Source organism: Grus americana, chromosome 6, assembly GCF_028858705.1.
Source record: "Grus americana isolate bGruAme1 chromosome 6, bGruAme1.mat, whole genome shotgun sequence".
Taxonomy (NCBI): domain Eukaryota; kingdom Metazoa; phylum Chordata; class Aves; order Gruiformes; family Gruidae; genus Grus; species Grus americana.
Window position 1 is genome coordinate 35,022,610 of NC_072857.1, and position 14,493 is coordinate 35,037,102.

The 14,493-nt window shown below is 37.0% G+C and overlaps 1 protein-coding gene across 1 annotated transcript in view; it reads left to right on the plus strand.

Moving 5' to 3' along the window:
* Positions 1 to 14,493, plus strand: part of COL5A2 (collagen type V alpha 2 chain) — a 107,943-nt gene that overhangs the window by 74,424 nt on the left and 19,026 nt on the right. Inside the window, exons 17-35 of the mRNA XM_054829818.1 lie at positions 118 to 162; positions 3,211 to 3,264; positions 4,937 to 5,035; positions 5,507 to 5,551; positions 5,658 to 5,756; positions 6,207 to 6,260; positions 7,330 to 7,437; positions 8,037 to 8,090; positions 8,819 to 8,917; positions 9,640 to 9,693; positions 10,197 to 10,295; positions 10,405 to 10,458; positions 10,557 to 10,610; positions 11,118 to 11,171; positions 11,739 to 11,792; positions 12,122 to 12,166; positions 12,617 to 12,715; positions 13,580 to 13,687; positions 13,812 to 13,865. Of these exons, the coding sequence (XP_054685793.1) occupies positions 118 to 162; positions 3,211 to 3,264; positions 4,937 to 5,035; positions 5,507 to 5,551; positions 5,658 to 5,756; positions 6,207 to 6,260; positions 7,330 to 7,437; positions 8,037 to 8,090; positions 8,819 to 8,917; positions 9,640 to 9,693; positions 10,197 to 10,295; positions 10,405 to 10,458; positions 10,557 to 10,610; positions 11,118 to 11,171; positions 11,739 to 11,792; positions 12,122 to 12,166; positions 12,617 to 12,715; positions 13,580 to 13,687; positions 13,812 to 13,865 (1,332 nt within the window). The remainder of the gene's footprint in view (positions 1 to 117; positions 163 to 3,210; positions 3,265 to 4,936; positions 5,036 to 5,506; positions 5,552 to 5,657; positions 5,757 to 6,206; positions 6,261 to 7,329; positions 7,438 to 8,036; positions 8,091 to 8,818; positions 8,918 to 9,639; positions 9,694 to 10,196; positions 10,296 to 10,404; positions 10,459 to 10,556; positions 10,611 to 11,117; positions 11,172 to 11,738; positions 11,793 to 12,121; positions 12,167 to 12,616; positions 12,716 to 13,579; positions 13,688 to 13,811; positions 13,866 to 14,493) is intronic.

Consider the following 14,493-nt stretch of genomic DNA (forward strand, 5'->3'; position numbering starts at 1 on the left):
ATTTCTTTTATCACTTTAGTATGTATGGCTGTTATCACAAATGCTAACAATAAATAAATTAAAAAAAATTACATAGAGTTCTTATAAATACTCTATCTTATTTATTTTCATATCTAGGGTGGACGTGGCCAGCATGGTATGCCTGGGAAGCCAGGGCCAATGGTAAGTTTCTTTCTTAATCACCTATTTTTTTCACCTTGTATTTCCTACTTGCCTTTTGACACTACCAAAAGAAGCACAAAAAACTGGTTGGCAGTTGCTGGTAACAGTTAAGCGCACCTGGAATTATCTGTAAGTGATTCCTCATTCTACTCATTTTAGCTTTAGTGCTGTCCTCTGAGAAATGGTATAGTTTGCTTCATCTAAAGGTTTTAATTTGCAGAGGAGTGGCATCTTCCCTGGAGAGGTGATGCTTTGCTGCTTTTATGGAGGGGGATCCATATTGTAGGAAGATAAGAGTCTTAAAGATACACACTAATATCAAACAGTTTATAATTGCATATTATCTTTCTTCACATACAAAGTTGGCAAATGAGATTGTACCCATTCTCAGCAAGAAGAAATGCCATTCACTGATAGCAGCACTTGCTACCTGCAATAGATCCATTACAAAACATGTAAAAGAGAGCGGTTTAATTATGGACAGTCACACATTGAACTGCAGAACCAGAAGCCTACGTGTCAATGTCTACTAAGCTGAGGAAGCCTGGTATGCATGACTGTAGAAGTTCTCACGCGATTGCAACAGGGCTGAAGATAACTGTGGCAATTTAAACTGTGGATGTCGGTGTATCAAAGGGTGATCATTTCAGTCCTACAGTCCAATCTCATAGTGCATTTGCAAAATGCATTTGAATGAATTCACATGAGTTTTAGGAAGCCAGTGGCATGATTCACATACATACAGTTAATTATGCATTGCTTTTGCAAATGAAAGCTTATGATGATTTTGCACTATTTCTGCAAGGCCAGCTCCCACTTTACAAATGTGGTATTCTTATTGTTTGCTTTTTTGGAAAGCATTACTTCTAGGGTGTGATTGAGTGTTTCTGCCCATTGATGTAGCCAACCTGAACTTTTACCACTTGGTGATGTTCAACTTAAAAAAAAAAAAAAAAAAACCCACATACCAAAAATACCCTCAAAACCCCAGAAGACACTTGCCTGCAATTAAAATTTCACTCTGTCCATACTCTTTATTTAATAGTGATATAAGTCCTGAGAAAAATTAATTTACCTGTGTCATCTTAATGAACAGACCATTTTATTAAAAACTTCACCAAGAGATAATTAACTGTAATAGAAGCTCAAAAAATGAGTGCGTCTGAAATGTGCAAAACTCAGTTCCTTACTATATCATGAAAGACGGGTAACTTGTTAGAAGAAATTTTCAAACAATGAAAGGAAATTATAAAGTTTAAAAAAGCTAGGTCCCGAGATACGAAATTCTACATGAAGCTTGAAATTTTTCTTTGGCATAAAATATGAGGTCAGCTTCAGTGAACATGATAATTGGTTGGCTAACATTTTTGATGAAATCCCATGTAGTGTCACAAGGGAGATACTGATACTTAATGCATATGTTTCTCATTGGAGGAACTGTTAATGAAATGCAGTGTTATTTGGGTCAGTGCAATGGTACACTGTAATTCTGGAATTCTTCCTGCAACGAGAGAGAGATTTGGCAGACGTATTTGTGATCCAATAAACTGGGACATAGGTTTTCCAAAATCTACTTAGTGAGCTGTTACATCAGTTGTGTAGAAATTCAGTGCAAGGTCATGGCAGAAATGTGGTCTGTAATTAATGCTCATTGGGACAGATTGTTCTTATTAAGCTTGTCAGCAGAGCTTTATTACATAGAACATTTTTTCATAGTATGCATCATATTTTACAAAAAGAGAGAAAATCAGGACAAGATAAAGAGGAATTATCGGGGAATGGTGTTGTAGTGAATATTTGTAACCACTGTGTGCCGCCATCCAGAGAGTTTATAATTCAGTTAAAAGGTCTTTTGAATGTGTTGTTCAGCACAAGAGGCATTATGAAAATGGAAACAATTTACAAATTTACTCTAAAGCCCTTAATTGGAAGTCTTTCCATTTAGCAAAACAAGGTTTGCGTCATATCATACAGGTATATTTAAGTATATACACTTGAAGTTTGCTTTCTAGTGAGTTTGGACAGTCTGCCATGTAACGCAGCCCCAGCTGTTTGCATCCTTGCCCAAACTTCATGTCCTTGCAGCCACAAGGTGCACCTACACTCTGCAGTGCAATGCACCAAGAATTTTGCTCTAGAACCAGAAATAGCATAGCCACATCAATACTGCAATCTGCTCAAGCTGTCAGCCCTTTTTAGATGCAGTATCGACTCTCTCAAGATATAATGCTATTAGGTAAGAGCTATATTGCTGTGGGGAGCTGAAGATGTACCTCTGCACAGCATTGTGTTTCATGGTGTGCCATAGCCCAGGCTTTCCTCCGCTGCCTTTTCCAGAAATACCTGTCTAGCTCTGAACAAAGATCCAAGCAGCAAACTGTCTCTGCTGTACATCTTTGTCTATACAGCCTTGAAAATTTGATAGAAAATGTGTGTTTTAAAGCTTGCAAATGAGTTTGGCTGTGAATTTGGGAATCTCAATGGGGCAGAAGAATAGGAAGCAGGGCATGTAGTTGCTTACCTCAAAAAATTTTGTCTAGCAACCCAGTTGTTTCAATATAGATGTGGCTTGTATTTCTCTTTTTTTCTAGATTACTATCTTAAGTTTAAAAGAATTGAAACTCTCCTTTGCTACAGTCTGTAGGACAAATTGTGATCACTTAGTAAATATCTGATCTTTTCATTACCATGCCACAGTGGCATAGATATAAAAAGAGGATATATTTTGTTAAAAACTAAAATTTAAAAACAATTGCTATAATAATAGTCAACTGTGTACATTGAAATTCATGCATTAATAGCTGAATCAAGAGCTGTAACTTTGCTGAAGTCAGTAAATACATTATTAATATACTGCACCGCAGTTCCATAAAGTGTATGTGTATCACTTAGAAAATGTTATTTATAGTTATTTTGGTTTTGTTATGAACAAATGTTTTATGACTAAAAAATACATTAAATCCCAGAACTATATTTACCCAGTGATTAGATACTGATCTGTGTGATCTAAACTGCAAAATTACAGCTTTGTGTGTCTGTCTTTTGTAGGGCCCACTTGGCATAACTGGTTCTCCAGGTTTTCCAGGTGCTCCTGGTGTAAAGGTAAAAAATAAAATAAAAATATCTTTTTAATATATCTAACAACACAGAATTAAAAAGTGTGTACTAGACTACAAAGAGTTCAGACTGACATGTATACAAGTCCCTAAGAGGTGCTGTGAAATCAATCTTAGTCTAGACCTTGAGACAGAAGATAGAAATCAGAAGTCAGATGAAGCAATTGCAACTTACCACTGTTAGGATACTTTCTTTGCTTTCACTTTTGCTTGAGCTAAGGGGTGATTATAAGATGACTGGCATGATGTGCCTCAGGAATCTTGTCCAGTATATTCAAGGAATAACAAGATGCATTATTACAAGTTAAGTTGTGAGGACTAGTTTAAGATGGTATGGAAACAGTGCCTTCTAGTGCTGAAACTTCCAGTTTGAGATGAGAGCACTTTTTGAGATGACCTAGACTAGTAAGAAAAATGCCTGAACCCCAACAGAGATGTACCGCTGTTCATCACAATAGAGCCAAATGGTGATTACCACTTTTTGTGGCTCTGTGTGATTAGGCTGAAATGGAATACTTTTGCTGGATGCAGCGCTGTCTTTGTGGGGCTTTCCTCTCTTGTTTTTCAAGAAAGCACTCAATATTTTTTTTAACCAGCCTTGAGAATATGTCTGCAAAGAAGATAGAAAAGACAACTTGCACAGCTTCCTTATACTTCTTATACTTGCCCTCCATCCAGTTGCTCCTCTTTGTTCCTTCACACACCTAAAACATGATAGGAAAAAATTATACAAGAAGAAACTCTGAATTAGTCAGGTAGCCAAGTTCAGCAGATGTTTTGTGTTGTTGTGAAGCTGGCAACATTTGTGAAACAATTTTTTGGAAACAAATCTTAAGAGTATTAACATAATGTATACAATTACATGATAGACCTTTTAGTGCATGTCATAAAATATTGTGGTATGGATAAGCACTACTTAATACCTAAATAAATGTTTGGAGAAGCTATCACATGATGACTCAATGGAAGCTTTTGAAAAGGAGGAGCTACCTTCAAGCTTAGTCATCAGATGATGTAAAATTGGAATAGGTGCTTTGAACTCATAAAAGCTAAGCAGACCACACAATGAAGTTGTGGTCTTGGATTATGAAGACACGATATTAACAGCCATCAGTTCCAAAAGGCAAATTCCTATATAAAGATAAAATTCAAAGGAGATGCCAGGAGAAATTTTTTTATTAGAGCATCCAGTCCAATCTTACAGGGATTTTATATTTAACATAGTGCTGCAACAGTGAGTTAATTTACAGGTCCAAAAAAACCTAGATGTGTTATCATTTCTAAAGCTTAAGCCTTAGCTGTTAATAAAGCTAAAAAAAAAAGTTGTCAAATTACAGATACATAATGGGATTTTAGAGAGAGATATCTATCTAAAATATTTGATCTAATATGGGCCTATATAGTGCTGCTTCTCTGTAGAAAGTTTCCTTGTCCTTGTATACATTGAAGAAAAATTCTGTTTGTACTTTTAAAGTTTACGTTCACATAAAGTAGTAGAAGCAGACTCAGGTAAGCAAAAATATGTTTTAAGGATAATAAACTATTTAAAAACCTGAATTGTTTTTCTCTTATAAACTCAGTATTCTTCCTTAGTTGCTTTGAAGTGCTGCTTTTTAGGGCAAAATAATCTCCAGTTGTTTCCTCATGTGCAATCTTAGGGTGAAGCAGGTCCAACGGGTCCTCGTGGTCCTGAAGGTCCTCAAGGACAAAGAGGTGAAACAGGTCCACAGGGCCCAGCTGGATCACAAGGTCTTCCTGTAAGTACATTAAATTGAGTTCCCCAGGGCTCAGCTTGCGCATGTGGCCTGTTTACAGGGGATTTTAATACCCCACTTGATAGGCACTGAGTTTTGCTCAAATTACTTTTTTCCCAGAAAATGAAAGGTATGATTCATTTTTTTTGTGCTTATTTTGTTGAAAATAGCTTTTCATCATTTAATTAAAACAACTCGGAAAACCGAAAGTTACACAGCCTGATAGTCTCAATCCTACAAGTACTTTAAAGCTTAAGCTTAAACATAGGATCTTAAAGATTACAAGTCACGTTAATTTGCACACTTTGTTACTCATATTAGCATTTGCACAAGTAGATCTTACGTTGCTGTGTTTATTTAACAGCCTTTATTGTCTGGTCTTGTAAAGTAGATAAAATAACTATCATCATCTGCTTTTGTTATCAATACCCTCCTCATTAAAATTAGTTTTAATGATTGGTACATTATTTTTAGGGTACTGAAGGAACAGATGGCTCCCCGGGTGCTAAGGGCCCAACTGTAAGTGATCATATCACCTGTTGAAGAAATTGTGTAAGTGGATTTGTTTTATTTCCATATTTTTATTATTTTTCCTTACTGTGCTTGCTGTTATTTCTATTTATAGGGATCTCCAGGCACTGGAGGCCCCCCTGGCTTATCAGGCCCACCTGGTTCCCCAGGACCACAAGGCAGTACTGGCCCACCTGGTATTCGAGGCCAGCCGGTAATGATGTCTTTCTCTCTGTGGAAATTATGATGTCTAGCAAATGTGTCACACTATGAAACTACAACAGTGATTAGCAGTGACGTTCCTTTAAATAGATTAATAACATGCTAGTGAGCATGCTGAGACTCAGATATTGTGAATCTTCTGTGGGTCCAAAATACTGTTTTTGCTTTCTTAGAGGCCTAAGAAAGAAGAGTGTCTATATAAACTTGGACAAACAGTAACAATTATCTCCTGAAATTGTCTCATTTAAATTTTTGTCTTGATAATGTCATAATAAACAAGCATGCTAAGGGGAAAGACAAACAATTATAAGCATCATATTATATAAACTACAACTAGTAACTAAACTAGGGAATGTTTCTCTGTTTCATAGCATCACCCAAAATGTTTGAATGATTTATGCAGAGTTTTGACCTTATGGGTGTTATTCATGTTTGTTTTCAGGGAGACCCTGGTGTCCCAGGTTTCAAAGGAGAAGCAGGACCCAAAGGTGAACCTGTAAGTCTCCATATGCTTTGTAAGATGAAAAGGAATCACAAAGGCTTATATGAGAATTTTGAATACATTCTTAGAATTTTCAAGACACTTCTGATGCCTTTTGTTTTTCGAGTAATTATTGTGGAAGACAAACCACAGTGAACCTGGCTAGACGGTACTAAGAATGACTGGTGAAGCAGGTCCTTTAATGTTATAAATCACCTACCGAGTATAGACCTTAGAGGACTCGAGGACTGAGAAACCAATTAATGCATCTACTGAGGTTTCTGTAGCATGCAGAATGAGTTTGTTCTAATTTCTTCGTGTCATGAGAAATAGATCCGTATGCTTCTGGACATTTAAGAGCACACAGGTCTGTGTGTTAATCATAATAAAGTCCTTTTTATTCTAAAATTACATTTAATAAATTTTATACTTAATGCAGTTAAGTATATATTAATTATGTCTTATACACTAATATAAATATTTATACCTGTATGGTATGAATAGCTGTTTAGCCCACAGCTAATGTTTGAGAATGTGGCTAATTCCATGCTGTAACCATGTGAATTTTGGAAGAAAAGTGATTCTTCAGAGTTGGAGTCAGTTTGACTTGTCAACCAATCTTTAGAATTTTTTTTCCTCATCAGTTAAATGATCACATAATAACTGACAAAACTGTACAGATGAAGTAATGGTTTCCTTACCACTGTCTGTCTTCTCCTTCCTTTGAGAATTTCTACAAGACTCTCAGTGAATTTTGAATCCTTTACTGCTTGTCCAATTGATAATAATAAATACAAATTGTTGTACCTGAGCAGATAGGTGATTATAAGAAGCACTGTACAGCTGAACTGCAGAATTACGGTTTATTCATAGTGCACTACTTACAGAAGTATTAGCTTATAAACTTAAAAGAGAAAAGCCAATGCTGAAAAGCTGCATTTGTAACTGATTCAAAACCTAACTATACTTTTTCTCCTTTATTTGGAAAAATGTTTATGATGTTTAGAAGACAGTCCATTTCAGTATACCTGAGAAGTGGTGACCTTAACAACGATTTTTTTAAAAACTATTTTACTTTCACTAGGGCCCACAAGGTCCCCAGGGTCCCATTGGCCCTGTAGGTGAAGAAGGGAAAAGAGGTCCTCGAGGTGATCCAGGGTCAGTAGGTCCACCAGGTCCTGTTGGAGAGAGGGTAAGCAACCCAGATTTTCTTACAGCTTCATGCTGGGTGTGGTCAAACTTTATTTTCCTAACAGTAGTTACTTTGTGTCTATAGCTTGGTTCACTATCAGATTAGTGATTTTAGGATACTGTCTTCTGTGATATGTTCTTTTTGAAAATGATAACCTGAGGATCAGAATATAGAAATATGGCATGATGTTTTTGGCATCCTGAATAGATCTTCTAATTATTATTTTTTGGGAAAAGAAATCTGTCATACCCGTTTTTACTCTGGATATTTTTGTTTGTGATTTCACTGCACAGGATAGTATGATAACAGAAATGATGGAGATAGGACAAGCTAATCTGCAGATTTTTTGCTTAACCCCTGTACAAATGACCATCGTGTTTACAATGAGGCTGTTCACATAGGAGCTGTTCAGCATGCATGAGTGAAACATTGATATTTTTACCACTCCGAGTGGTAAAAAAAGCCCCAAGTTTGAGGTATTGCAGTAAGAAAGTTGTAAGGAAATAAACTGAACCCCCAAACCATAAATCTAGTGCTTTATTTGCAAATAAGTTATGCAAAAATTAAGATGATAAACTTGTATCTATGGCTTTTCCTAGGGTGCTCCTGGTAATCGTGGTTTTCCAGGTTCTGATGGCTTGCCTGGACCAAAGGTAAATGAAATTAAAGTGTCTTTTATTTGGGTAATTTTGAAAATTTACATACATGCAGATATACAGGAAGAAAGTGTTCCATTAAAAAATATGCTTCTTGGCAAATGGGCAGATCCTGAAAATCATTGGAAGTAGGATCAAAAGGAATTGACAAATGCCAGAAAGGGGCCTGAATGTTTTGAGGCTACAATTTTTTTGGAGAAAAGTCACTTTCAATTCCTGTGATGTTCAGCTTTCCTTGCCTATGCCTGACTTAATGCTCTCTTATGCTGCAATGTAAATAGATAAGAGACATTGACCTGTTTCTGCTACTACGTTGCTTTATGTATTACTCTATATTAGGTAACTATTTGAAGAATTGCCTTCTCTGTGTGTGTGGCATAGTTTTTCTAGGCTTGTCCCTTGAACAGATGGTCTTATCTGTCTTTGGCTTTCGTAAGTGCTGTAACACTTCAGGGAAGTGACTCACATATGTATTTGTCTAGTGTTTCTTTAAATTCCAAGCTTCTTGGTAAAACCACAGGAATTCTAAAATCCTTACATAAATGTGTTTTATCGAAGAGACAACTTTTAAGTTATAGTTTGGGGAAAAAAGTAATAATAATAAAAGTATTAATGATTTGGAACTTTGTTTGCAAAAATAGGTCCTTAATATAAGATACCTGTTTTATTTAACCTTCTCTTACTGTTGCTACCTGTTAACTAGTAGCCCATTGGTATCTTTCTAGGGTGCCCAAGGGGAGCGTGGTCCAGCAGGTTCTTCTGGTCCTAAAGGAGGTCAGGGAGATCCTGGGCGTCCTGGTGAACCTGGCCTCCCAGGTGCAAGGGTAAGGAACTAATAGCAGTACACTGTAAACCATGACATTTTCAAAAGGCAGTAATGAACTTTGTAGAATTAAGAAGCTGTTACACAAGGACAGACTTGTTTCAGTGGGGTTATTTAAAGGGTAAAGGCCAAAATACCTGTCTTTTTTCCTGCTGATGTTGGGAAGCACAGGTTTCATTTGTCTTCAAAAAAGGAGAAATAGCCCTGATTGAGACCAGTTAACGCAACTGAAGGAAGTGCGCTTGTCGAGCACATAGTTGCCACAGATAACAGGACTTGAAGGCCAGACTTTCATTAAATTGGTGATTGATAACTTACATAGTCAAGTGGTGCATGTCATGTAGAGATTTTTTTTCAGGAAAAATATTTGAGGAGAATTTGGAATATCACAAAAGGAGAGAAAGGGAGCACCAAGTATAAGATGTGATGTAGAACACTGGGTAACGGTGGCAGAAATAACAATGAGCCTGTGAGAAGCTCAAGAGGTGTGAAAGCAAGAAGAGGGAGAATATGAAAAGGGAAGATGAAAGACAGTGTGGAATGCAGCTCTAAAGTGAAGATGAAGATGAGGACCTGTGATACAGAGAAGATATTCTTGTGTAAAGAATGCCTTAGTGTTTGTATCATGGTAGTAACTGAGCATATCTTTTGGATTTATTTACATTTCTTCATTGCTCTAGAATTATATGCACAATGTAACATCAATATTATTCCTGCTTTTAGGGTTTGACAGGAAATCCAGGTGTTCAAGGCCCTGAAGGAAAACTTGGCCCCTTGGTAAGTGACACAAAAATTAGTCCTTTCAGTATGGAAACAGGAATTCAAAAGTCCCAACTCACTGATATTACTTTTATTAACTTGAATTTTCTTGATTTCTGAAGGTTCATCTTCTCTTTTAAGTGTTCACTTTAGATTTCTGACTCCAAAATTAGTGCAGATAACATTCCTTTAGTTTTGGCTGTGTAGCAGTGTCTGTTGTTTAGCAGGTGCTGCAGTGTATTTAAACCATTTTGAACTAAATATCTTTTCTGAATGTCTCTTTAAGGAAACAATAAAGTATTTGTACATAATGGCTCAGCGATGGTAATTGCATAGCATTTGGTTAAATCCAACAGTATGACTAAAGCTATATCTGCTTTAGAGACATTTTGACTGATAACTGTAGCAGCAAACCAGGTTAATGTTATTTTTTATACATACAAACATTTTCCAGGGGTAAATAGGTTCATATAACTAAAATAGATTTATAATTTAATGTGGAAAATGCTTTTTCTCTGTAGGGTGCTCCTGGAGAAGATGGACGTCCAGGTCCAGCAGGTTCAATAGGAATCAGGGGTCAGCCAGGCAGCATGGGCCTTCCTGGGCCGAAGGGTAGTAGTGTAAGTATGGCACCTGGTAGCCAACATCTGTTTAACTTTAAACATGTGCATGTATTTTAATTGATGGAAACAGTATCTAAAAATAGTCATTTTTATTTCTGCAAATTAGGGTGATCCTGGAAAACCTGGAGAAGCAGGCAATGCAGGTGTCCCAGGACAGAGAGTGAGTGTGACTGTTATTTGCAGTGATTACAGGAAATGATGCTTTTCTGTTCTATATGTTCACTATACAAGACTTCTTCCTCTGTCATTTTCATTTAGGGAGCCCCTGGTAAAGATGGTGAAGTTGGTCCTTCCGGTCCTGTTGGCCCACCAGTAAGTCAAGTCTTACCACTCTGCCTACCTGCCCATCACTCCATCCATTCATTACTCTCTGCTTCTATTTTTATCTATCTTCATGCCAGTGGTTGATTCCAAACAAAAAAATTCCAAGAACATTTAAAGAAAAAATTTTCCTAGAAAAATAGGAAGCTTTGTATTGAAAAAAATATATATATATTAGTAATCTAATTCCTTTTACTGACCATTACAAAACGTACTGCAAGGAGCAAAGTTTTCTCATGGTTCGTTTTACTAGCTTCCTTGTTTTCAGTGGAACTGCGTGTTTTCCTGTCAGCACAGCTATTTTTTTGGCGGGGTGGATCTTAAAGAAATAAGATACATCTTATTACATCTTTTAGATAGGGTATATCTTGGCCTGGGGTAAGTAAAGATGTATAATAAACAAATACATAATTGAAAATATACATATTCAGAGAGAAGAAAAATTGTGGAGCTTGCCTATATTCCTCTACTGTATACTTACTACTTTCTTTTGTGTAGGGTCTGGCAGGAGAAAGAGGAGAACAAGGCCCTCCAGGTCCTACAGGGTTTCAGGTATATGCATTCTTTTTTTGTTTAAAGAAAAAAATAAACAGCCATGTCTTTATCAGCTTATATTGGAGAAATTCAATTAAGTAATGTTTAACAAAACACAACTTCAGAATTAAGGCAGTGATGCTTGGAATAATTGGTGGTACTTAGCTTTCACATCAGCTGTGCACTAAACTGAACTGACAAAAGCTTAAATACCAGCTCTGTGTCCCTTGAGAAAACCTTTGTTGTTTTTCAGTTTTAATCTGGAGATTTTCCAAAGATGTTCCAAATATGGAGTAAAAGAATTGTTTTGATAATGAAGTATTAATTGTTAAGTCAATTTCTGTTTATAGACAACTTTATTTTTAGGGCTGATATGCGTATGTCCTACAAATGTTAAAGAAGGGCTGCCATTTCATTTAGAGTGGGGAAAACTCTCTGGTGCAATATTCATGTAACTATTTTGCTTGGGGATCTCTGAAGGCATACTTTTGTACTGAGTATAATACTATATACGTATTCTTGGTGTCTTAAATCTGGATTTACATAACTTTCATGTTAGTGACCATTTTATCTACTTTTTTACAGGGCTTGCCTGGGCCACCAGGTCCTCCAGGTGAGGGAGGAAAGCCAGGCGATCAGGTAATTTCTGTGTAATTTAACAAGAATTCACTTTATACAGTAGTTTTTCCTTTTCTTCTCTTTGTATTTTAATTTCCCACTGTTTCAAACTATGTACTGATGTAGTCTGCAAACTGTCTGAGAACTCCTTTTGGATAAAATAATTACTAGAATCTGACCATCTTCTTGGTCTGATTTGGACTATCTCCTCTTGTCATAGACAGATAATATTCAGAACTATCCATCTACATTCACAGTACTTTGGAAATGAAAATGTTTGTCTCTCATTTCCATAACAATAAGGCTATGAATAATGTTCTCATGCTGATGGTGACTTCTGTTCTGCTTAGGGTGTGCCTGGAGATCCTGGAGCTGTTGGTCCGTTGGGTCCTAGGGTAAGTATTTTCTTTCAGAGTTTAAACATTCATAACAGTTCTCTGAGGTTGAAAGTTAATACATAATATGGACTTTAACAGCTAAAGTGAATATTTGATTTTTTCCCCACCAATAAAATGGTTGTAAACATGGATACATTTTAAGATGGTTTCTGTAAAACCTACCACCTTTAATGGTTTCATAGCTCATGAAGTGGTGTTGAGTACTAGCTGCTAAGTGATTTGGTTTACAGCTGTGAAATGAGGGTTTTTGGTTTGCTGAGCAACATGCTATTTCCCCTTCCTTTAACAATAAAAGCATAAAGCTGGTGTTTATTTGATCAGTTCTCCTAGAATTTGTTCACAGGCTCTTTGTTCAAATAGCAGTGCTGCACTTACTGTGTATTTAGGATTTTGTCTACCAGAACTGTACCTTGACTTCTAAATAAATAATAATTGTCCATTTTGTAGGGAGAACGTGGCAATCCAGGGGAAAGGGGAGAACCAGGTGCATCAGGACTCCAGGGTGAAAAGGGTATGGCTGGAGGTCATGGGCCTGATGGTCCAAAGGTAAGCTGAATGGAGGTTTGTGTTGCTACAGTGATGTAATCTATAATTCTGCTCGTTTGCATGAACATAAGAGAGAGAGCTTTTTATTATAAAAGGGATATCTTTTCATGAAATATATGTTTATATAAGGGTTCTAGGAGGATGTACAAGTTATTAGAGTATAACAGTATTAGTAATTTGCAAGATACTAAAATGTTAAGAAATCACATTTTATATTAATTTATATAGGTCTGAATTTTTAAATGTTTTTTATGTTTCTCAGTAGAACAGGGCAAAGCCATTTCTGAACTGCAGAACACTCTCTGGCAATGCCTCCATTTTAAACCATGTCAGTTTACACAAAGAGACTTGGCAGGGTTGAGTGTTTAAAAGAAAATACTGAAAACTGCATGCCTTTCTTCACCTGCAATTGATATAATTGGGCCTGGGAAGGTCACCTCAGGTAGGGAGGGCCTTTAGTAATGGAGGACCTGTAATGGACAGAAGCTGTGAGAAGCAAAGCATAAATAAAGCATCTCTGCCACTGGCAACTTCTACCTGTAGCTACTTTGTAATAGACCCATGTGGCATCAAGGTCAAGTTAGAAAGATGCTTGAGCTTCTTTTTTTGCCTGTTCTCATCCTCATTACGCACTGAATAAATACTAATGTATTTGGAAGGACTATGGTATTGCAATTGAACTTCTTGAGTAACACAATGGGAAAAGAACAGTATTTGGACATGAATAAAGTCCAAATTTAAGACAAAATTATTACTTAAAACTGTACCCCAGAGAGTTCAACACAAGCACAGTGTGTTCTGCAGCCTAGAGACGAAGATACTTCTGAGATGAATAGACAACAATTTGTTCTTTATTTGTTTCAGGGAAGCCCAGGTCCTAGTGGGACGCCTGGTGATCCAGGCCCACCAGGTCTTCAAGGTATGCCTGGAGAAAGAGGAATTGCTGGAACACCTGGCCCCAAGGGTGATAGAGTAAGTCTGGTTATTTCTGTTGTGTTGAGTAGAATCACCTGTCTCTTAATACTGTTGTTGTTCCAGGGTATGAAGTGCTTAGCATTCAGTGTCATAATTGAGACTTTCTGGGTCTTTTCCATAGGGTGGCATAGGTGAGAAAGGTGCTGAGGGTACAGCTGGTAACGATGGCGCAAGAGTAAGTAAATCTATCACTCTTTTTACACCTACTTTCCACACAGCAGATTGTTTATTGTGCCAGAGGTTCTCAGCTCATAGAGTTAGACACTACTCAACTTGGTGATATCATGGGTTGACAGTCATTCTCATTCCCCCTACCCTTCAAATTTGGTCTTGAAGTTTTTCAAGACTGCTGTACACAATGTTTTAGGATGTCTGTGTTCCAAGCCTGTGTTTTGTATAATCAATAATGGGAGTTAAGAAAAAAATGGGAGTCAATGGAAAGGAATCCCAGAAGTAGCATGTTCTTTTGGGATTCAGCAAAGCTGACTATAATAAAAATATGAAAAAAGGGAGAGGCAGAGATCAATAGCCAAAAAGCAAAGCCACCAGTTCTGGACTAAGGCAGATGCCTCCTTATTGTTTGGATTGAGCTGCCCACAGTCTGTCCTGAGTTTCACAGGTGAAAATTCCTGTTAATGTACTGAGCCCCATATGGGCAGTAAGTTGCTGACACTTCAGAAAAGCTTTGAACCTAATGTGCATAAACAACATGGCTGATCTGCTCACATCAATAAATCCAACATGTTCAAGACATGTTGCATGCACACTTCTGCATAGACCAGCTGTCCAATAATCTCAAATGT